The sequence below is a fragment of the Ranitomeya variabilis genome, chromosome 3 (genome assembly GCF_051348905.1).
Source record: "Ranitomeya variabilis isolate aRanVar5 chromosome 3, aRanVar5.hap1, whole genome shotgun sequence".
In the NCBI taxonomy this organism is placed as follows: Eukaryota; Metazoa; Chordata; class Amphibia; order Anura; family Dendrobatidae; genus Ranitomeya; species Ranitomeya variabilis.
The window spans coordinates 205496913-205522290 of NC_135234.1; the positions used below are offsets into that span (position 1 = coordinate 205496913).

Here is a 25378-nt window from a genome sequence, read left to right on the forward strand (position 1 = left end):
AAAATTTGTCCCACAATTTCTGCTGAATGTAGAAACACCCCATATGTCGATGTACAGTACTACTTAGCTATACAGCGAGACTTGGGAGGGACAGAGCACAATTTGCCTCCTGGAGCGCAGATTTTCATAGAATAGTTTGCGGATTCCATATAAAGAGCCCCTAAGTGCGAGAAAAGCAGAATCCCCCTCAAGTGACCCCATTTTGGAAATTATAACTAGTGATGAGCGAGTATGCTCGTTACTCGGGTTTCTCTGAGCATGATCGTGTGGTCTCCGAGTATTTTGGAGTGCCCAGAGATTTAGTATGTCGACGTAGCTGCATGATTTGCAGCTGCTAGACAGCTTGAATACATTGGGGTTGCTTAAACAGGCAATCTCCGAGCACCCCGAAATACTTGGAGACCACCCGAGCATGCTCGGAGAAACCAGAGTAACGAGCACACACTCAGCACCAATTATAACCCTTTGGGAATTTATCTACAGATGTGGTGACGATTTTTGACTCCATGGGCGCTTTCCATAAACAAGCAGCAGCGGATGTTGCAGAGTGTAAATTGCAAACTGACATTATAGTGACCAGTACATTATGCCCAGCCTGTGCTTCTGAAGACTCGCACCTGTAAATTAAGCTCTCAACACTACAGAAATGTCAAACATGTGGGGAGCTAAATGTGAATTGGTTACACTCAGAAAGGAGGGGGGCATTTGGATTTTGGAGCAGAGAATTTGCTGAATTTCTTTGGGGGGGAGCAAGGCAAGGAGCCATTTCGCTTTTCCAGAGCCTTTGTGCTGCCAATAACGTGCAAACCCCTATATTTCCATTAACAGATGATGGACCTGGGTGGGGACTTGGAGTTGTAGCTTTAATTGGGAACATTTTTCATAACATTTATATTCACATTTATCCGGCACTCTATGCTGACCACTTACTTTGGGGTTTCCAACAAAATCTCCGAGTGACATGACAGATGAAACCCCCAATGTATTCATTCACTATAATGAGGCACAGAGTTAATGTGGACTCCGTCTGGCCTCTGTTCACCTGTGTCCTTTTCAGAAGTGCAAAAAACTGTGGCCAAAGGCACTTTTATGTAATCCTAAAAAGACAGACACCACCAGATCACAGGTCCTATGGTGCCAACAGTGACTCCATCTGCCTCATTATAGGGAATTGTCCGCTGGGGGTTCTGTCTGAATCACGAAATTTCAGAGATTCACACAGAAACCACGAAGTAAGCACTCAGTCTTACTGCAATCTTTGGGAGGCAGAATGAAAAAAATAAATAAATTAAAAAAAAAAAATCAAACAGCATGTGAATAATTGTTTTTACTTATTTTTTATGTCGTTACTCGTGCGGTATAAGTGATTAGGCGACTATTCTTCGGGTCGGTGCGATCACAGTGATACCAGATTTATATCGGGTTTTTGTGTTTGGCTGCTGTCACACTAAGACTCTTTATTGCAAAAACTAGTTTTTGCATCACGATATTTAGAGAGCTATAATTTTTCCATATTTCCTTCGACGGTCAAGGAAGGGTCTGTTTTTTGCAGGACAACATGATGTTTTTATTGGCACCATTTTCGGTCACATTACATTTTTTGATCACTATTAAAAAACAAAAAACAATTTCTGAATTGCTGTTTTTGTTTATTCTGTCTCTTAAAAATCAAAATAAAGTTCAGCGTGTGGTAAAATTGATAAGACAGCTTTATTCTTCGGGTCAGTACGATGATAGCGATACCTCATTTATATCTTTTTTATGCTTTGGTGCTTTTACACAAACTTTTATAGAAAAAATAATTATTTTTGCATTGCTTTATTCTGAGAGCTATAACTTTTTCCACTGATGGAGCTTCATGGCGGCATATTTTTTTGCATGATGGCATATTTTTTTGCATGACAAGATGACGTTTTCAGCGGTACCATTTTTTTTTTTACAATCGTCTTTTTGATCACATTTTATTGCACTTTGGTGGCATGATAAAGCATTGTTTTTTTATGGTGTTAACTGAAAGGGTTAACTAGCAGAACAGTATTATAGAGCAGGTCGTTACGGACGTGGCAATACCAAATGTGTACTTTATTTGCATAAACAAATTTATTGGAAAATTTTCCCTTATTTGTTCTTTATAAATGGATTTTTTTAAAAAATATATTTTTACTCAAATTTTCTTTTAACTTTTTTACATTGTCCCAGGATATGACAGTACAGTATGGTATCAGATCGCTGATCTGATGCTCTGCAATGCTTTTTAACTGCAGAGCATCACATAAGGGTCTGACAGGAAAGGATGGGTCTCAGTTCCTGCTGCCGGGGGTCTCCATGGAGGCCATCAGGACAAAGCGAACTTATCCCTGCTTCCTGCACGATGCTCCTCTTTCGCCGTTACTATTGACAGCGGCATCAGAGGGGTTAAATGCCCGCGACCCGTGCTAGCATCGATTGCGGGCGTTGCTGTGGTGTGTCGGCTCTACCATAGAGCTTGTGTGTCGATGTAAAATCAAAAAGCAATCTTTGCATGTACAGCATTCTTGGGATCTGGTAGACCATTTTTGCTTTGCCCATTAACCTGGGGAAAGCAATTAGCCATCAACTTTGTGAGAAGAAAAAAAGATAAAAAATAAAACACACAATCTTTTCTTTCAACCCACGATACAGAACGGACTCCCCAGCAATGCTCACAGTCTTTGGTTACATGATGCCTCCATAGGACTGCTGCGGCTGTCACAAGCCAGGTGCTTGCAAACAGATAAGGGACCAGCACTGGAGGGTCAGTATTGATTCATTTTGAAAAAAAAAAAAAAAAAAAAAAGTGTTTTTTTTTTTTTTTTTTTTAATTAGAACAGCAGATGTTGCCAAATTGGAAAACTCCTTTTATTTTTATTTGTCTTTACTACCTTGAGTCCCTTAAATTTCAACTGATTGTCTCTACCCCACTGTTGAAGAGACCGTGACAAGCAGCACACATAAAATAAGTGTAAAAGTAATAGAAAATGAAAACATTTTACATAAAATAGTTTATTGCTGAAAATAACATTGAGGAAATAGCATGCAAAAGCTTTATGCATCTTCCATAAAAGCAAATCCAGAGACTTATTTTAACTTGTAACACTATATAATACAAATAAATGAGGGTACATAAAAAGGACAAACACATACATATATATATAAATATACAATGAATATACAAACAAAAGTGCTTTTTGTAGGGTCCTCATAGGAGTTCCATTTCCTCCTAACCATATGTACATCAACTTTACACAGTTGCCATTCTCTTTTTAATAGATATGCATACATTTATAAAACAAGGTTAAGCATTTGCGCCAAATATTACAGACATAAAGACAAAGGCACATAGCATAGGTATAATCCCGCTGATGCTCCGCTTACATCCGCATCAAGAGAGGAGCCAAGCGACGCTACATCTGCCGGTACCTGCCAGGACATGTGCGTCCTTCTGATGAATGTGACAGGTGCATGAAACCTGCCAATCGTGCAAGTGTCCCAGCAGGTTTCAGTAGATGTGAGGTCACCTATCCTGTCGCCTCTTGGTGACAATAAGTGGAACATGATTATCCCTTTAATATATAAAATAAAACACAAAACATTTAAAATATTAAAAAATATATATATATTGTGAGATTTATTTTTTTTTTTTATATAGCCTCATAATGAAACACTGGAAACAAAAGTCGCATCCAGTTTAGCAGGGATATTTTAGTAGCATAGTCTGCTTTGCCCACACAAAGCCTTTATATACTTACATTGCGGGCACCCTTACACGTATTCTCCATGTGAAATAATGTTAAAAACACAAGAAAAAAAGCATAGTTCATACAATTTACAAATCAGTTCCCAGTGCCATGGTGTAACACAGCTTAGATGCAGCTTCAAGACACAGTTTGTAGGCAAGATGGCAGGTACTAGGCGTTCAATAATGAGCATCTCACAAGTAGCCACCTTGATACATTTGAGAAATTGGTTGTCTGGTACCTGGTCTGACAGTGAAGGTCATGCCTTGTTGGTATTGACTGTGTGACCTGGAGAAAGCGGAGAAGAGCGGCTTAGAAGCAGAGCAATACATCATTCTTCTAGTGCAACACTCAGAGTGCTCATTCACACGACCATATTGTAGGTCCGAGTGCGGCAATCACAGCATGCACTAGTTTATTCCATAAATCAGATGAGAATCTTCCATTCAAGACTACGGGTTCGAAAAAGAAAAATGCCATATGTAAGCACAATACATCCAATTTTTACAGAGACTGCAATTCTGTGTCATAGGGCATAGAAACGGTCCTGTAAATCAGAGGTGTCAAACTACATTCCTCGAGGGCCGCCAACAGGTCATGTTTTCAGGATTTCCTTAGCATTCCACAAGGTGCTGGAATCATTCTGTGCAGGTGATTAAATTATCACCTGTGCAATACAAGGAAATCCTGAAAACATGACCTGTTGGCGGCCCTCGAGAAATGCAGTTTGACACCTCTGCTGTAAATGATTAACAGCTGCAGCAAAAAAAAAAAAAAAAAAACGGATTGTATACGGACTGTAAACAGATGACAAGTGAGAAAAAAAAAAAAATCTACCCAGATTCTGAAGCCTTCTGAAGTAACTTAGCATTGTTCTTAAAGGGTTAGCCAGGATTTTTTTTTTCTTATTAATGGACCTCAGAACTAACAGACAAGTAGTTGCTAACTACCTGCCCATTCTGCTCAGCACACATCTCTGCAGGCAAGAATGGTTACAGACTTGCACAACAGAGCGGCCTGGAAGAAGAGCTGCTATGATCTGGAGCAGCAGAATCGCCGGCAGGAGCGGTCGGTGACTGCTCTAAGCCAGTGCCGGGTAAAGAGGGCAAGTAGTTGCAAACTAGTTTTCCACTGTTAGTTTTTGGTTGGGTTTTTTTTTGTTTTTTTTGTTAGTTTGTTTTTTTAAACTAAAACTTAGTCCTATATAACCCCTTTAAAAAAAATGATCTCCTTAAACAGAGAACAAAGAAACAAAATACTCCTGTACAAAAGACCAAAGAGAAAAAGTAATGAGAAGTCATAATATTTCTCAATACAGCTAAAGTATTTACCTACAGTTTGCAATATAGCTGCGCAAATGTCTGTCCATCACATTACCAGGACAGATTTATAGGCACAAATCCATTTAAAAATGGACAAAGTGGTTAGTGTGTTTTCCAGAGTTAACACTGTTAAGTTAGGAAAGGCTCATGTGAGCGCTGCAGCCTCTTCAATGCTCTGACTACCTGCACACCAGACATAGTAGCAGCTTCTCACTGAAGTAAATGGCATTCGGGAGGGGAAAAACCACTAAATAATGAACAAAGTTAAAGTTATTTGCATGTACACTATAAAAAGATGAGTACAATACTTAGCCGATACCCAACAGTGTTAGGCAGAGAAAAATAAAATTAATGCCGGAGTGACAATACGGTAAACACTGCTGAGCAAACAATTGTGGCATGCTTTGAGAGCTTCTGAGACTCAATTCACTTACAAGCCTATGGGCACAAGAGTAACATCGGACTGCACACTGATGTCATCCCAGTGCAATCTGATATTACACCAAGTCAGGCCATGGAGGAGATGGATTTACTTATTTCTTGCCTGGACAATATACTCTGCAAATTTATGAGGGTTTCAGACCAGAGACTTCAGACTAGCTCACTGCTGAATAGACAAGTTGTAGACACCAGGACAGTCCATCATTTTTAAAGAAATACTATAGCAGAAATCATTAACAAAAATGCAGATCTTTAAAGCGATTTATGCCCCCAAAGTTGTCCATTTCCTGTTATTTTAGGTTTTTATTACTATGAAGATTACTGTTAAATGGCTCAAAGTATAGTTTTAACAAATACTTTTATTTAAAAGGCTATGGACATCTTTGATAAAATTATTTTTACGCATGTTAGAGATTACCACGCATTTTAGGTCTGAAAGCGCACAGCTAGCACTCGTACCTATAATAGCGAATGAAGCCAGTCACAAGTCTGTGATTTTATGTAGAACGAGGGAGTTGCGCAAAATTGCAGAGACTCGACTAATCAAAATCGGCTATGGGTTCATGGAGGAAGAAAAATAAAATATCAGACAGCACTCGAATGCCATCTGCATGCAGTCCAAATTTCATGGACTGTTCGATGGGAACAGAATAGAGAAACTTATTTTATTCCCCCATGTACAAGGAAAACTGTTGATGCTCGGACCAAAGTCACTGACATAACGGTCAGCCTTTCTCGCATGTAAAAAAAAGCAAAAAAAAAAAACCTTGATGTCTGAATGAGGCTTTGAATGTCCATTTTTGTTAAATAAAGAATTTGCCAACAGGGGATCATTGGCCCGTTCAGCTTCTACAGCCTCTGTATATTCATCAGTGAGCTCATCTGAAAGCTCAGACCACCATGAAACCAAAAGCACCAAAATGAAGAAATGTAGGGCAGAGAGAAGCCAGACAGCTTTTCAGACTGTTTTCTCTGAAACAACGATGTGTTTCAGAGAAAAACATACTTGGCTGCAGGTGTACAGTCAAGCTTGTGGTTCGAGTAGCATGAATATAATATCAAGTTCTATTTAAATACAGAAACACTAACCTGGTAGAGGATTTTCCCCCTGAATAATCAGAAGCTTGAGGTATGTATTTCATATCAGTCATAGATGGTGCTATTCGGCCAATATTCTCAGAGGATATTCTTCTTCCCTGAGGTAGGAATCTTGATGTAGCGCTGGAACGTCGTGGATCTGGAACCATACTGCAGCTAGTTTGTGCATGAAGATTATTATAAGACATTGGCATTGTGGAAGACCTTAAGGAGCTAGTAGTTTTGCCATAGTTAGAACTCTCTGGTTCAGGCATATACAGTCGTTTCTTAATTAGAGAGCCCCTTTGCGCAGTGCTGTAACTGTCACTTGAGTAGCTGTTTAAGTCGTGGTTGCTTATGGTTGACCGTGAAACAGATGTCTGAAGAACTGAATCATTTCTGTTATAATTTGGAATTAAGTCCGACTTAATACTTGTACTATGATCAAAATGATATTGTCTGCCTGCCTGCTGCAGGCTAAGCAAATTACTATTTGATGCTACTGGACTATTCATGAACTCTGCTGGAGGTGGTATTATTCCATATTCAATCTCATTATCCATCCTTGAATCACGAAGAGGTGAAGGAAAAGCATAAATATTAAAAGAGGGAGATTCAATTAAATTTGGCACAGTGGTAGAAATATAGTCATTGAATGTTGTTGATTTAGGCTTCCAGTATTCTTCAGGATCATTTGTGGTAGATGCCAAAACATCTGTAGTATTGTAACTATATGGTACACTAAAGTCCCTTGAGTTCTCACTAAATGTACTGCTTATATCTGAAAACTGGGGCTCTCCATCTTGCCAGGCTGATTGATTTGAATTTTGGAATGAGCTAGATGTAAAACTGGTGACCTCTTCCTCGTCAAATTGTCCTGCATTGACTTTATTGGGAACTAATGTACTTGCTTTTCTCTCATTATATGGAGAAGTAGATGAACTCCCAAGTCCACTTGTAACAGAAGTTTTTGGAAGATTTTTCTTATCTGAGGACTTTGTTTTCTGTGCTCGCTTTTGCGCAGCCATTAGTAAAGCCATTGGAGAATTTGACTCAAACTGTTCTTCAGTAACAGGGTACTTATTTGCATTTTCAGCTTGAGATTTGATTTGATTTTGCATCTCAGAGGGTCCTAAAGCTGTAATTTCTATATGCTGAGGAACATAATCCAGGTTTATGCCAACATCTGCTGCTGGTTTTGAGTTTACTACTGGCATTTCATCTAAGGTAATCTTTTCAGTTGAAACCTTTGTTCCACGATGTGGCTTGTAGGTTGGAATAGAGCTCTTCAATGTATCTTCTGCATTTGTGTCTTTTTGAGGGGAAGCAATTGGCATAGAAGAAAGTGATATATCAAGAGTTGCCTTTGGAATTTTGTTTTGCACTTCCGAATATGTTGGCTTCTCTTTTTTATGAATGGGGCTTGCAGGTAAGTAGTCAGGCTCAGGAATATGAAGATCCATTTTATTACCTTTAGGCAGCCATTCAGAATTGTCTGCATCTACATCGTCTCTTTCAAATTTTGCAGGTAGAAGAGGTACTTTCAACATTAAAGAATTAACCAATGTATTTTCTCCTCCTTTTGACTGTGTGCTATTTCCACTGAAATTTTTATTTGCCTCCAGACCCATGCGAGATTTTTTAACTTGCTCTCCTTTCTCATCTTTTTTTGGAGAGAATAATGCTTCTAACTCACCCTTTATTTTGCCAACTCTGACTTTTTGATTATCATCAATACTTGTGATAGGACTTGTCTGAGCGGGTCTTACCTCTATAGTCTGTGAAATCTTTTTTAGTGTCTGCTGCTTCGTTTGTAAAGCTTCCAACAAAGGTGCTGAACCTGATGGACCAAGAGAGCTCGGCAAAGGTGGAGGCGCTGGTGGTGCCTTTGGAGGTTGAGAAGAAACAAGTGATGAGGGATTTGGAGTAATGGAAATAGTCTTTGGCTTTGGAGAAAGCAATGGTGAAGGCATACGTACTACTGGTGCTGCAACTATAGGAGGAACAGGTGGTGGAGTTGATGATTTAATGATAGGCAAATTCTTTGGTGGTGTAGTATTACCAATAGGCAATGGAAGAGGGGTTATTGTTTGAACAGTCATCGTTGGTGGTGGAGGCGGAGGAGGAGGTGGTGGTGGTGGGGGTGGTGGCGCCATCATTGGTGGTGTTGGAGGTCTCTCCTTTACATTTTCTAAACTTACTCCTGGTTTCGATTTAACTTCATTATCTATTCTAGTTAACTCTTGAGGGAATATGTCCATCTCCTTTCTTGTTAGAGAGTTAAATTTAAACCCATTTGAATTTGCTAATGTAAGGTCATCTATAATAGGTTTAATAGAAATGTATTTAACAGTAGGCTTCGAAGTTTTCACCATTTCCTGACTGAATCCATGTTTATTAAGGGATAGTGTGTTGTGTCTAGTGCCATTCTGAGAAAAGTTTTGCCCTTCCTCAGCATTTGCAGGAACAACTGAAGCCAATGCGCCGTCAATGATATTAGGCTTGCTGGGCAGCTTTAGGGGATCCTCCCGAAATATTGATGAAGACGCAGTTTTTTCGTCATGTAAAGGATCTTCATTCTTAATTTGCTTATTGAAATCTACATGAGTGTTAGGAATATTTGTGTTATCATTTAGTGAAGAAGTTGTTCTAGCGCCTACAGAATCTGTCACAACAGTTGATTTTTCTGTTATTTGATCATAGTTTTCTGATAGATCTGTGAGATCTTCCATTATCAGCATGGATTTTCTCTTGTTTAGTGTATCATTTAGAGACAGTTGTCCCTGACTTGATGTGTAAAGTTTAGCTTGATAACTTGGATTAAAGCTAGATGGTACTGGGGACCGAGGTGGAACTTTGGAATAACTGATGTTCTGAGGTTCTTGCACCTGCATTGATGATGTCCTAGTTGGAGCTGGAGGAGGTATTTTAAAGAATTTTGGTAAAGTGGACCGAGGCTCCACGTCAAAATTAGTCTGTCCTTGGTTATGTTGGAAAGCAGCAGGATTTAATGAAAATCTATTAGGTAAAGTCATAGGCTGGTCTTTTGACACAGCATTAAGAACCATCTCAGATTTCCATTTAGCAACATTATTTGATTGATGTTGTTCAATTGTTGGCACTACAGATTGATTGGTTGGCAAAAAACTAGGTACTGAAGTATGTGGGGTGGGGGGTATAAAGTCTGGAGGACTAGGAGATGAAGGAGATGAAATAGTTGATGAGGGAGGACTTTTTTGTGGTGGTGGTGATGGAGGTGCCATCGTTGGTGGAGGTGGTGGTGGCATGGATGGTGGTGCCGGGATCTCCTCAAAATAATCATTATAATAGTTAGTTAATCGAAGATCTCCAACAGAGCTATACATTCTGTAGTTTCCATTCATCTTTGAGAAATTATCTGGAATCAAACGTAATTACAATTAAATTGTAGAACAAAAAAAAAAATAAAAATCTGAAAGTGACTTACATAAGTGTGCAATGAAAGAAAACTATAGTTTTATACATTTGTAGATATTTATAACTTATGTTTGCACTATTTAAATGGAAATGTACGATCTATATTGAGCTTAGATTGTGAAAAATTTTAAATATTTTTTAAAATCCATAAAAAAAAACCCCCACTAAAAACAGATAACAATTATAAAAATATTAATGGCAGATGGCACAGGCGCCAGGTCAGTTCACATGTACAGCAAACCTGAGATGTTATAAAGTGTCTCACATATTAGTCCAAGTAGAATTCATAAGGGCATTTCAATCTAAAAAAAAAAAGACAGAGGTAGATCGCTGTACCTTATCGGCTTTATATGGAAGAAAGCATAGGACCGAAGGAAATGTAGACTACAATTATTGAGCTACTGGTCATCTGACCTTGACCATAAATCAAAGAAACGAGACAAGAAGATTCTCCTATTTATCAGGATAAATATATATATAATATAAATATAGTTTCCCAAAGTGGGCCAAGAGTGACAAAACCTCTTATTTGTACATTCTTCTTGAATGTATCTTTCTGAACTATACTTTGTCAAACTTGTTATGTTCCGTGATTAAGTGACATTGAGATTTTGGATTTCCAGTAAGGGATTATTGGGGTCTACGTGACTGCAAGCAAGTGTCTAATAGCTTTAGGGATTTTATCTGGGAATAAGTCCAAGAGTCCAAGTTCTGTGACATGGTCAGGACAACAACATCAGAACACTGGTTGCCAAGCTCAGGGGTTCGGACAAACAGATCTCTGCCATGGTTTGAGCTTACAATCGAAGAGTCACAAATTATCTTTTTTTTTTTTTTTACAGCTAGTTAAACAGATTTAAAACCAAAAATTGTCTTCTGAGGAAACCAATAAGTTGCTACTGGTAAAAAAGTATCAGAATTCAGGTCAGTATCTTCTTACTAGGTGGGAACTCACGCCAATGAAGCTTAAATACAACCATGCACAACTGTTTTTTTTTTGTTAAGTTTTTTTGGGGGAGGAGGATGGCAGTGAAAGGGGGCATTTATTTTTCAGACTAGATTTTTTATTTGGTATTCTTTTATTTTGCCCAAGTAGCTGTTCTGCTCTCTTAAAAGGGAAACAGAAATATTTGCACAACCCAAACTATTTGAAAAAGAGTTAGGACATAGACAAAAAATTAAAAATTCATAAGACATCTCCAAAGAGGGACATAACACCCTCACATTGAACATATAGAACTAATTATAATTAGGCAATAGAGAAATTAAAACCAGGAAAGTAAAAGAGCTAACACTTTAACCTCCAGTGTAGTAGAGACTTCCTGCAATGAACAGGAAATTATTACAGCAGAGAAGTTTTGAGAGAAAGACAGCAAGACTGGGATTTGTTTAATCAGAGGTCAGGAAGTACGCTTCTTAGACATAAGCTTCCTCTCATCAAAGCTCAGCTCAGACATTTTTGAGTCAGTGATGAATATTGGAGTCTTGCATCAATCAAATCTTTATGGGAGATATCTTTGGCGTCATAGCAAAGGGATGCACATAAAGCATTCACTCACATCACTGCAATGCCGGAAGAACCCCTCTAGCTTAATATTGATCCAATGGATGTATATAGCGTATGGTTTTGTTCCCATTTTGTATCATCTGTGTATTTTTACTTTTTATATAAACACTGCCTACCTTTCTGGATTACATATATAAAATTTTATAGCTGTTGATATTGCTCTGTAAACCACACCCCTGAAGCAATACTCTACCTGTAACAGTTGTCCAATCGGCCTCTATAAATGATTGGTAGTGACAGCTAGCAGTGGTTCCTTTTTTGTGTGTGTGTTAAAGTGGAGATAGAGGTGACCCTACCAGGGTAGGTTTGTGAGAAAAAAAAAAAAAAATTATATATATATATATATATATATATATAATTATTTTTTTTTTTTTCGTTGTAATAGAATGTGTGTATACCACATGTCCACTGCAAGTTCACCAGCCTAGTAATGGAAGCAGCCGCAGCCTCATCCATCACTTGTCAGTCAATTGTGCAACTGTCTTGACGATTGGAGACATCAGAATTGTGTCCTCCTGAGAAACTGGTGACAGCGGTGGGATCTGCCAGAAATACCTTCATCCATTCCTAAGTTACTGAGAAATCATTGTTTAAATTAATATGCAAATTGAGGCTGGATATCTGAAGCCTCAGTCACTCCAACTCTATTCCCCTCCCAGCGCTCCTTGTGCCTGGTTGACCAACAGTCTTTATACTGTGTGACTTCAGGCAAAGGAGCTGTCAGTAAATCAAGAAAGATGGGCGCAGGCTGGTGAATAGAGCTGGAGTGACAGAGGTTTCATATCCAAATAGTTATTTGCATATCAATTCTAAACCTGATTTTTCTGCAACTGCGGAACTTGCCTTTGAAAAAGCTATATACGTATTTAAATAATGTGTTGTGTTATTCCTGCTGACAGATTCTCTTTAACAGCATTCAGAGATCTACTTCCCAGCAGCCATGTGGACCAGAGGAACCTCAAGTTTGGAGAGGACTTCCTGACTTACAGAAGAATGCTATGCATACTCTGACTTCTGAAGAGGTCAATCTTTAGTAAATGGTGTACTTCTGTGATATTGACCTCGGACTTAATCATAAAGGTTACATTGTAATTCTACAATTAAATTGAGATGAATGGATATAGAAGATTTATAATCTATTATATATACGCTATTGGTGCACCTGTGAGACCAGTGGCAGGAGCGAAACTATATTATTTAACTCTGGGTCTGACTTAAATAGATAAATAATTATATATCCAGGCAGTTAAGACAGACCCAGAGTTAAATAATATGGTTTTGCTCCTGCCACTGGTCTCACAGGTGTACCAATAGCACCCACAAGATCAAACTGACGAAGGTATGGTGCAGAGAAGAAAGTGGTACCAATTTGTGACTTTCAACCCCACCATATTGCTGTCAGGAAACAGTTAAATTCAACACTCAGTCCATCAATTGTTAAATTGCACATTTAAATGTCACCTCCTTTTGTACACAGATCGGTAAATTGCTCAGCACCATTTCAAGTAGTCTACAACACTCTTAGGAGGTCTGGGGGAACACCACACTTACCCAAAGAGGCATTATCGGCAAAGCCTTGTGGAACTGAGGGAGTGGGCACAGCCAATCCCTGTGTGTCTGTGTTCTGAAATAAATACAATAAAAAAATAATTCACAAATATGTAAATAAATAGTAATCTTTATTTTGATATAGCGCTAACATTCTGCAGCGCTTTACAGTTTGCACACATTATCATCACTGTCCCCGATGGGGCTCACAATCTAAATTCCCTATCAGTATGTCTTTAGAATGTCGGAGGAAACTCACGCAAACACGAGGAGAACATACAAACTCCTTGCGGATATTGTTCTTGATGGGATTTGAACCTAGGACTCCAAGCGCTGCAAGGCTGCAGTGCAAACCACTAAGCCACCATGGTGCCCATGTATATAGAATGCAATTCAAGCTATAAACGGTCAGCCTGAGGATAGGACTTCAATATCAGAACGGTAGAGCTCTGACTCACTGCACTACCGCCTATCCGCTCATTGGTGAAAAAAAATAAAATAAAAAAGGATGAAGTTCAGCAGCGATCTGTGCATTTTAACAGCGGCCGTGCCTGGCACTGCAGTCCCAAATGAATGTAACAATGCAGCAACACTATGCTGGTTAGCATCAATGGGTATGTGGAGCTCACTATGGCATTGCAACCTCCTCAATCAGCTGATGGAGAGTTTGTGAATAGTCAGCACCTCCGCCAATCAGATAGGCTATCAATATCAAAGTTCTGGAAACGCCTTTTAAATTAGAGGCAAAAGATCCTCACTTTGAACTCAGTTTATAGTCGGCAATGATTGCCTTATACAGAACAGCATTAATTTTGTCAGGATGTCGGGAAATAGAATCCTCAACAAAACATCAATTGACAGTTAACTCCAGCTGAATGTAGTTTTTTTTTAATCTAGTACAGCGTAGACTAGAATAATGTAGAGGCTCTTTGGTGGAGACAATCAACAGACATCATAGAAGCACTGAAGTTACGAAGACCGAAGCAGAGCTAGCATAGACTAGAATAATGGAGAGGCTCTTGTGTATACCCATTTTAGTTTATGTGCCATGGCAGAGTTGTCTGCATCATAATCCCTTCATCCCTATATGACATGATAACGCAGACTACATTTTCCATGAATCGTCTCATTATAATGCTCTTGCTCCTATCTAATGGATCAGTGACAGTGCTGTTCCCAGATATTTCCAGCACTCAGATTATCTTATGTGATATATACAGCTTCTTTATAGACCGAATGGCTTTCTGCATCATTGAAGTTCCGTGAGACCACTTTTACCAGGATAGGATCTGTTAAATTTGGCACAGTTTCTAGCACACAATAAGGGACCCTTTGCCGACAGCCTTAAAATTCTCTGCACCACCAGACAAAGCAATGCCGGGAGCATACGAGCATCCTTCAAATACAATGCTTTAGACATTACAGATGCCCAAACTGAATTTGAAGCAGGTGGTGGGGGTGGGAGAAAGTTGTGGTAAACCAACAGACGAATATATGCTTCCGTGTTTTGAAATTTGACCATTGCATATGTATGCCAGTCTTGATTGTTGTACTGGAGCAAGACATGCCAACCCATTAAGCAGCATGCACCTCTTAATAAATTTGACAAATCGACCATCTGCAACTGCAAAAAACACACTAGTCAGGTAGCGTAGTACATTTTGGCTTTATTTTAGGCAACCTTTTGAGGTGCAAATTTTGATATTTTCAGCATTGCTAAGCTACAATTCCTTATGGCTAGGCGCTACCAACTTTTCAATGTTGTCGGGGTTAACCAGTACTGATCTAGAAAAGCCAAAAGTTGCAACATGTTTCTACAATATCTACAGATTTTTTGCAACATGTCAGAGTCTTTCAACAGAATTCCGTAGAGAATGGTTTGAGGAATCAGGACCATATATAGTCTTTTAGATCCAACAAACTTGATCGGTATATTTACTTGGTGATGTGGCCGTTATCTAAGCTTTTGTCAAAACAAAATCCAAGGAGAGTATGAAAGCTATGAAATAGCCATTATTTCAAAAAGGTTTCCATCACATACCTGGACCCCAAACTATTAGACATTTATGCTCTATCCTGTGCATACGACCTACCTCAAGGATGGGAAACCTATTAGAAGCAAGTTTTGAGCATTTAAAAAGCTGTTGCTCACTCGGCTTCCAAACCTGGTACGGTACTGCTCTCTATTTGCAGTGAGGTAGTGTTTGACACTTGAGCCTACAGTCAAAGTCTTATTTTCATTTTGGAGGAATGGAAAGTATAAAACAAAGACGTACACACCTGTAGAAAGATACTTACACTAGTAGAAAATTGAAGCATGGGTCTAACTCGGGGACCAGGGCGCGATTTCAAGGTTGCAGTGCCAGAGTCATCCAGGAATGCAAATGAATTGTGTATTTCATCTAGAAGATATGGAAAAAGTAATAATTTAGAAGATTTGTGGCGGCATTGAAAAAATAAATAAATATATGGAAAACTACATCAAAGAAACATAAGTATTTGTCTTGTTCTTATTCACTTTGTGTTAATTAAAAAAAAATATATATATATATATATATATATATATATATATATATATATATATATATATATATATATATATATATATATATATATATATATATATATATATATATATATATTTTCATGTCTCAAAAGGCACCCTGATCTTTAACTAGAAGCTCCAGGATATATTTTAGGTTTGTGCCTAAAAAGGACTGCACAGTTCTGTTCCCCATTTCAAACCACTAATTGTGGAGTCCTCCTATTTACATGCAGCTCCCTGTTGGTATGTCACCACCCCCAGACCAAGGCAATCGCGGAAATTCATGTCGGGGGTGGCACCATTCCAGGAGGGGAAGATTTACATCAAGGGTATGTGCACGTATTATAATCTTTAATTTAAACTATGCTGTTTTCTAACATATTATACATGTACACTTGTCATTGTTCATGTCATTCACAATTCTTGCATGTGCCCCAATTTTTTGTACATTGCATGACCAGCAATTATGTCTATACACTATCCTGCTGCATCATATTATTATTGCAAGTCCCTTCCCTGTCTATTAAAGAAGCACTCCCATTAAAAGTTTTATCCTCTTAATATATTGCAGTCATCATATTATATCGTACTGTGTACTAACAATTGCTCATTTTACCTTTCTACCCAGCTAATTCTTATCTTTTCCATTAGGTCTATGGTTTATTTATTTTATATTAGCTTGCTGGTTATTTCCAAAGCTAAGTCTTTGCTCATTTCAACCAGCCTCCTTTCCCATCATACATCAAAAAGAACTAACAAGCAGCTCTACAGTATATACATATGAAGAAATAAATATGGTTGGGGGGGGGACGGACTATATAATTTTATTTTTTTAAAAGATAAAAATCACACTGGCGCTAAAAACGCAAAACGGTTTATGTTAAAAGCCGCTGGCATCCCGGCAGATGAAGTGTGCAACTCTGCCTGAAATACTACTTAGCATATAAAATAAAAAAATAAATTAGGCTGCCGCGCTAGTAACAGAAGGCAATATAACTGCTGTCCCAAAATAGTCCAGGGGATGGCACTTTTGAGTGCCCGAAAATGTGGTAGCCCAAATCATCCGTTGGTCTAAATGGAAGTGCAGTCTTCAAATATAGTCCAGAAATAGGGAGCGTCGTCCTATTCACAGCTCGTGTCTAGGAGCTCCGGCCGTCAGCAGGGGGCGTGATTAGCGGGCGGGGTGTGATTAGCGGTGGCATCACCTGCCCGTGTTTGACGGACATGAACAAGAGGCCAATCCTGACACGTTTTGAGGGACCTGTCCCTCCTTCTCAAGGTATGGCTCCAGTGCTACCGCGGTCTTCTTATAAGCACGCTCCCTCATACCTCCTTTCATTGGTCTGCGGGTACACTATGCGGATACCAACTATAAAACAGACTATTACCCTACTGAACTTTATACAAGGTCATTTCACAATTGATTCTGCATTACTGCTGTTCTACATATATAAATTAAAACAGATGAATGGATTAAATTAAAAGATGCCTAAATAAATATATCGAAAACAGAAAAAAAAAAAAAACAGAAACAGGAGGAAGAAACAATCCCCATTATATAGGGCCAATGAAAACAATATAAATGTTATATGAGGCTGCAAATTCATTGCTGCACTACATATTTTAAAAACCCTATTAAAAAAATATATAAATCTTTATTAATCCAACGTTAAAATATGTACAATGGTAATAAATAATTATACTTCTAAAACCCACACGGATTTAAAAATAAGTTACTTGTTTTATCTTACTCCAATTCGATATAAACTTTAGGGGTTTTTTTTCTCTTTCTACTGCTTCCCTCCCTATGATTGCAAACGATTGCAAATTGAAAGTGATTAAAATGAATAAGAAAATCATAAAAAACCCTCTTTGAACTTGCTTGCAGGGCATAAAGTTCAATCTCATGGTTTAATCCCTTAGGAACCTAGCTATCTAGTGTGAAAATCCACTTAGATTTGACTTTTGACATAATTTTCAAAAAATCCCTTCCTCTTGGATTACTCCAGACAGTTTGGATACCAAAAAAATGACGTTCCAATACATAACCGACCAGGTTTATCTGCCTAATGGCGTGACAGGGGATGTCCCATGAATCCCTTTATATTGTTGTCTAAGTGTTCCTTCACTATCTCTCTAAGACGTCGCTTGGTGCGACCAACAAAGTTTATCACAAGGGCACCTAACTGTATATATGACCACCGTTTAATAGCAGGAAATGGTATCTCTAATAGTAAACGACCGTCCTGTCTGTATTCCAGAATGTCGTTTGAACCGACTTCTTACACTTTGTGTGTACACAACATGGGCAACTGCCACATGAAGTGAAACCCCTATTCTCACAAGGTTGATTAGTTGTTAGTTTTAGGTTAATACAGAGGTATTAACCCCACCATCCCCATTTTAGTAATTGGGGCTATATTGTTTTCATTGGCCCAATACAATGGGAATTGTTTCTTCCTCTTGTTTTTCTTTTCTGTTTTTTATATATTTAGGTATACCGTATATACTCTAGTATAAGCCGACCCGAGTATAAGCAGACCCCCCTAATTTTGCCACAAAGAAAAAAAACTGGGAAAACTTAATGACTCGCGTATAAGCCTAGGGTGGGAAATGCAGCAGCTACCGGTAAATGTCAAAAGTAAAAATAGATAGCAATAAAAGTAAAATTAATTGAGACATCAGTAGGTTAAGTGTTTTTGAATATCCATATTGAATCAAGAGCCCCATATAATGCTACATAAAGTTTATGATGGCCCCATAAGATGCTCCATATTAAAATATGTCCCATATAATCCTGCATAAAGGTTAATAAGGGCCCCATAATTTGCCCCATATAATGCTGCACAAATGGCGATTATAGCCCCATAAGATGCTCCATAAAGGTATTTGCGCCATATAGTGCTGCACAAACGTTGATTATGGCTCCATACAGATACTTGCCCCATTTGCTGTTGCTGCGATTAAAAAAAAAAAAAAAAAAAAAAAAAAAAAAAAATCACACTCACCTCTCGTCACTCAGGCCCCCGGCACTCAATATTCACCTTACTTAGTTCTGGTGCCACTCCATCTTCAGCGTCTTCTGCACTGACATTCAGGCAGAGGGCGCGCACTAACCACGTCACCGCGCCCTCTGACCTGAGCGTCACTGCTGAAGACGGAGTGGCGCCGGAACGAGGAGCAGGTGAATATCGCGCAGCGCTCCTCTCCCCGCTATACTCACCTGCTCCTGGCACGGTGCAGTCCCGGTTTCCCTGGCGCCGCAGCTTCTTCCTGTATTTAGGGGTCACCGTTACTGCTCACTACAGTAATGAATATGCGGCTCCACCTCTATTAATTACTGTAATGAGCGGTACCATGTGACCGCTCAGTACAGGAAGAAGCTGCGGTGCCGGGGAACCAGGGACCTGCAGGGACCGCGCCAGGAGTAGGTGAATAAAATTAGACAGCCCCTGCTCCCCTTCCCCTGCCGAACCCTGGGTATGACTCGAGTATAAGCCGAGAGGGGGACTTTCAACCCAAAAAAAATGGGCTGAAAATCTCGGCTTATACTCGAGTATACGGTATGTTAATTTAAATCATTCATCTATTTAATTTATATATGTAGAACAGCAGTAATGCAAAATCAATTGTGAAATGACATTGTATAAAGTTCAGTAGGGTAATAATCTGTTTTATAGTTGGTATCCGCATAGTGAACCAGCGGACCAATGAAAGGTGGTATGAGGGAGCGTGGTTATAAGAAGACAGCAGTAGCACTGGAGCCATACCTTAAGAGGGACGGGTCCCTCGAAACCTGTTGGATTGGCCCCTTGTTCATGTCCGCCAAACACAATCACCGCTAACCACGCCCCTGCCCGCTAATCACGCCCCCCACTTGCCACGCTACTACACGGCGGTGCTATCGGCCAAGGCTGACCGCCGGAGCTTCTAAGACACGAGCAAGGGGGAATTTGCTGTGAACGGGAGGACGCTCCCCATTTCCAGACTATATTTAAAGATTGGACTTCCATTTAGACCAACGGACGATTTGGGCAACCACATTTTTGGGCACTCAAAAGTAAGTGCCATCCCCTGGACTATTTTGGGATAGTAGTTATATTGCCTTCTGTTACTAGCGTGGCAGCCTAATTTGTTTTTTTTATAAAAAAACTTTTACCGCACCTAATGAGTATTGGTCAAGTCTTCTCTGAAAATAAGTTGATCCTTCAGCTATAAACTGCTGTTGGTTAGTCTTTTTCTGGTTTGTGCTGGACAGTAAGAGCAAAGAAATTAAAAAAAATTATATAATATATACTGTCTCACACAAGCCCCTAATACACAGCAGCCCATATTATATTATATATTATAAAAATCACACCAGAGATGTTAGTCCGGCCTCTGATGACTTCCATTGAAGGAGAACTCACCACCTCTCGTGGCAGCCTGTTCCACTCGATCACCCTCACTGTCAAAAAGTTTTTTGTAACATTTAATCTGTGTCACCTCCCATTCAGTTAATTCCATTGCTTCTAATCTTTCCTTGTGCAAATGAGAATAAAGCTGATCCCTCTACAGTTTGACAGCCCTTGAGATACTGGTCTCTCTGAACTTGCTCCAGTTTGTTCATGTTGTCATGATCCAGAGCGGGTTTGAGTCCTGTATTCCCCTTTTTCCAGTCTGGTCATGCCAGGGGTTAATTTTCTCATCCTCAGTCTGATCTCAGGTTTGCTATTTATCTCCCCTGTGTCCTGTAGACCATGTCAGTTATAGTTTCTGCCTACAGCATGTGTAGCTGACTCAGTTTGCCCTGATTTGTCCTGCTGCTTGCTTACTGAACCTTTGTAATGCGTTGTGGTTGCCATGGCGATCTACTCGCCGGGCACGCATGCGCAGTGCGCTGTGGCCAGTATTCCGGTCAGGCAGAGAAGTTAGCACTTGCGCACTGCATGCCATAATACGCCGAATAGACATGCATCCTTTGGGTTGCGTCGCCATCATGCTGCACACCTGGTATGTATTATTGATTTAGGACTATGTACTTAAACAGAGACTACACCACTAGATGACTGTGGACCTTGAGGAAGACGCTCAGGCGTCGATACGCGTGGATCTGACTTTGTCACAGTCTCTTTTGCTACTGATTGAGTCTACCGGTCTTATTGTGCGGGGGTAAGATACTGGATTCCTAGGTGCGGTGTTTTGTATAGTGGCATATCCACTTTCCTGTTGGACAGGAATTAATCTTATAGCACCTCCAGGATACTCAGGGACCCTTATGAATCCATGTGGGGTATTGCTGTGTAATTTTGCAGGCTGTTTGTACATGGAATATGGTATTGTGATACTAGGTTGATCTGAGTGCATTTTTCAAGGAGACACAGCATGCATATATTACCTGGCTCACATCATGGTATATTAATTCACACTCTTGAGAATTGTATTTGTAATAACGTGCAGGTACCGAGTATGTCACCACGGAACAGGCAGACCAACAGTTGAGGGGTTTAATAACAGGAATTAGGTTCTCCTCGCAGGGAGGAAGCAATGGAAAATAACTAACAATAAAACAATGCAAGAATACGGGAGTTAAACAATAAAACTGAATTAAGCAGGATTTCTTGAGAAAAGAACACTTATCAGTCTCATGAGGACTTGCTTGGAGGGTCGTCTTCTCCAACGTAGGCGCCGAGAACCAGTGGCACTTGTCGTCCCTCTGTGGTCCGTGAGCAGAGTAGTCTGAGAGCCTGCTGCCTGGGGTTTCGGGAGTTAATGTGGTATGCACAGGCTCTGAGTCTTTAACTTTTATAGCACAGCCAGAAAATCAGGGCTCTGCACGGTTGTCTCTGTAGCAGGAAAACAGGGGCTCTGCACTGTTAAGTCTCTGTACCAGGAGTCAGGGTGTAGTAGTCTCTCAACGGGTCTCAAAGCGCCCCCCTAAAGTCACAGCAGAGTCCGCTTTAAGTACTCACTGGATGCAGTCTTTCTGGGCAGTCTCTACAAGATGCAGTCTTTCTGGGCAGTCTCTCTCTCTCTCTCTTCTGGAGCGCAGCTGCACCCGGCTCTGCACGCTGCTCTGCACGCTGCTCTCTCTCCTGCATGCGTCCCTTTCCCGCTCTCTGGCTGCTTCCCTCTTGTCCCAGTCTACAAGTGTCTCCCCTAGGGAACCTGCGGCACAGCTCAAAGGTTCTGGGCACAGAGCCGAGAAGGTAACCGCCCCCAGACTCTTCTGGTGCTTTTAACTCCTTACATTCCCCCCCCTCTTTCTGCTCGCCATTCCACGGGCGAGATCTCCAGGAGCTCCTGTTGGCAATCTTCTAGTCCTTGCACAATCTGCTGCCAGATGAACTCATCCTGATTGTAGCGAACAGGGGGTACACCAGCCGTTGAACGTTCAGAGCGTCTAAAACCAGCAGGGGTGGTGGTGTCAGCTGCTGTGGGAGGAGTCGAGGCTTCCTCCGATACGTTGGTAGAATCTGGCACCAGCCCTGTTTCTGGGTTCACTGGAGGAGATTCGAAGTCTTCCTCATCTTCCACATCTACATTGATCACTGGCGCAGCCGGTGGGGGTGCTGGAGCCACTTGGACTGATTCAGGATCTCGAGACAAACATGGACACAACATATTCCTGTGCAGCGTGCGGGTGGGAGTCCCTTCTTCCGTTTCGGGCTGGACCTCATAAACGGGACCCCCGTTGCCGAGCCGCCGCTTCACTCGGTACGGCCTTTTCTCCCATCGGTACTCCAGTTTGTTGTGTGGGCCCCAGGCCACAGGGCTGTCCCCTTTCTAGGAGCTACCTGGGGATGCTCCAATTCTTGTAGCCGGTCCTGCACTAGACGTTGAATTGTTCGCAGCCGACGACGATGTTCTTGAACCCAGGAGTACACCCCCGTCTGTGGGTAGTCCTCCTCGGGTTCCAGCGCCAGCTCTGCCAGTCCCTTCCCGGGTCGGCCAAAGAACAGAGAGTAGGGGGTGAATCCGGTAGTGCTGTGTTTACGATTGTTATATGCCCACACCAATTCAGGGACGGACTCAGTCCACTTCGCCTTCTGGTCCTCCTCCAGAGTCCTCAGCATTTGAATCAGAGTGCGGTTAAATCTTTCACAAGCCCCATTCCCCTGGGGATGATAAGGGGTGGTCCGGGACTTATCTATTTTGTACAGCTCCTCCATCACTCTTCCGAGGAAGCAGGCCCCTTGATCAGAATGGATGCGCTTGGGACACCCGTACACCTGAATGAAGTGTTTGCAGATTGCGTGAGCCGCAGACTCGGCAGTTTGGTCCCGCGTGGGCGTCACTACGGCAAATTTAGTAAAGTGGTCTATCATCACTAAACAATGCTCATAACCTTGATGTGCTGGTCCAATTGTCAAGTAATCTATTGCCAGCAGGTCCATGGGGCCAGAAGACCTCACCGTCTCTGTGGGAGCTCTTTGTTCTGGTGGTTTGACCAGCTCACAACTTCTGCATTGCCGACATACTTTATCCACAGTGTTCCTTAAGTGGGGGTGATAAAATAGGCGAAGTAACCACTGGAAAGTCTTTTCTGGCCCAAAGTGTGCTCCTTTCTCATGTGCTTCCTTAGCCACCTGGTCTATCATGGACGAGGGAATCACTGTCTGCCATACAAGACTGAGTTCTGTTTTCAGGAATACCTTCCGCTACAGGATACCATCCCGCAACTCGAGCCTCTCCCACTGGCGTAGCATCTTCAGTACTTCAGGTGACATGGACCTCCTCTCACGTCGATTGGGCATTTGTTCAGACACGACCCACCTTCTCAACTGAGCTAGCTCCGGATCCTCCTGTTGTACTCGGACCCACTCATCGCGGGGCTGCTCCAGCAAATTCACACAGGCCTCTTCCTGTTCAATTTCCCGCGCCGCTGCCACCGTCCTGGCAGTCTTTCCAAAACCTGGAACCTCTACATCTTCCAGTTCTTCATCCTGGCTGGGTGCTGGTTTGCGATAGTTTACTCGAGAGAGGGCATCCGCATGTACATTCTCAGCTCCTCTTTTATACGAAATTCTGTATCGGAACTTGGCCATTCGGGCTACCCACCGTTGTTCTAGGGTGCCCAACTTGGCATTCTCGAGATGGGCCAACGGATTGTTATCGGTGCGTACATGAACTTCTGAGCCAGCCAGATATTCCGCGAACTTCTCAGTCATTGCCCACACCAGCGCCAACAACTCCAGCTTGAATGAACTGTAATTTTCTGGATTCCTTTCTGAGTCATGCAGAGACCGACTGGCGTATGCGATGACGCGCTCTTTCCCGTCCTGCATCTGCGACAGTACAGCCCCGAGGCCCTGCAGGCTCCCGTCAGTGTGCAAGATGAACGGTTGTGTGAAGTCAGCGTAGGCCAGCACGGGGGCCTCCGTCAATGCCTTCTTCAAAGCCAAGAATGCCTCCTCCTGATGCTTCCCCCACTGTATGTTCCTGTTTTTGGCACAAGAGGGCACTCCCCTCAACAACTCCTGGAGTGGATTAGCAAGGCGGGTAAAGTCTTTTACAAAGCGTCTGAAGTATCCCGTGAGTCCCAGGAATGCACGCACATCTTTCACCGTTTTTGGAGTTGGCCACTCTTGTACCGCAGCAATCTTTTCCTGGGAAGGCCTCACCCCTTCAGCGGAGACAACATGTCCCAAGTATTCAATCTTGGTACGGAAGAGGTGACATTTCTGGGGTTTCACTTTCAAGCCATACTTCTGTAGCCGACTCAGAACTTGCTCTAATCTCTGCAGATGCTCCTCAAAGGTGGGGGCAAAGACAATGATATCATCCAAGTAGATCAAAGTGGCTTCAAAGTTCAGGTCTCCCAGACATCTCTCCATGAGTCGCTGAAATGTTCCTGGGGCGTTTGCTAGGCCGAAGGGCATCCGGTCAAACTCATACAGTCCCATCGGAAGGATGAAGGCTGTCTTGGCTCAGTCTTGCTCAGACATGGGCACCTGCCAGTAGCCGCTGGCCAAGTCTAACGTGGAGAAACATCTGGCATTCCCTAGTGCCGTCAGGGACTCCTCTATCCTGGGCAGTGGGTACGAGTCCCGCACTGTGCAAGCATTGAGCCGCCGATAGTCCACACAGAACCGCAGGGACCCGTCTTTCTTTCTCACCAAGACGATAGGGGCAGCCCACGGGCTCTGACTCTCACGTATAACTCCCTTCTTCAGCATGTGTGACAGCATTCCCTTCACCTCCTGGTACATCTGTGGAGGTATTTGGCGGTACCGTTCCCGGATTGGCGCCGCATCCCCGGTGGGTATCTCGTGGGTAATGGCCGTGGTACGTCCAAAGTCATCTTCATCTTTGGCGAACGCATCCTGAAATTTCCCCAATACAGCTTCTACCTGAGGTACCTGCTGCGGAGTAAGTTCAGAGAGCTCCGCCCTCATGCGTTCCAGTATCTGGCGCCCTTCTTGCATTAACCTGGGGTCCGGAGCTGCCTCCGCCTTGACGGTCACCAGCCACGGATCTTCTGGCCTTGCTGTCAGCTGTACCGCCTCAGTGGGGACCAATTCGTCTGGAAGGCCCAGGACTTGAGCGACTTTGCTTCTAGGGGGCAAAGTTATATCTGTCTCCCCCAAATTTATGCAGCGCACAAGGACAGTTCCATCCCGCACGGTAGCCAGGGACCGTGCGACCAATATTCCTGACGGCAGCTGGTCGGCTCTGCTGGGCTCAA

At 41.7% G+C, this 25378-nt stretch overlaps 1 protein-coding gene across 1 annotated transcript in view; it reads right to left on the bottom strand.

Moving 5' to 3' along the window:
* Positions 1-3287: 3287 nt before the first annotated feature.
* LOC143815619 (uncharacterized) overlaps positions 3288-25378 on the bottom strand; it is a 60338-nt gene continuing 38247 nt past the window's right edge. Inside the window, exons 2-5 of the mRNA XM_077295013.1 lie at positions 15465-15568; positions 13170-13242; positions 6608-9992; positions 3288-4043 (exon numbers count right to left, since the gene is read on the bottom strand). Of these exons, the coding sequence (XP_077151128.1) occupies positions 3950-4043; positions 6608-9992; positions 13170-13242; positions 15465-15568 (3656 nt within the window). The 3' untranslated portion in view covers positions 3288-3949. The remainder of the gene's footprint in view (positions 4044-6607; positions 9993-13169; positions 13243-15464; positions 15569-25378) is intronic.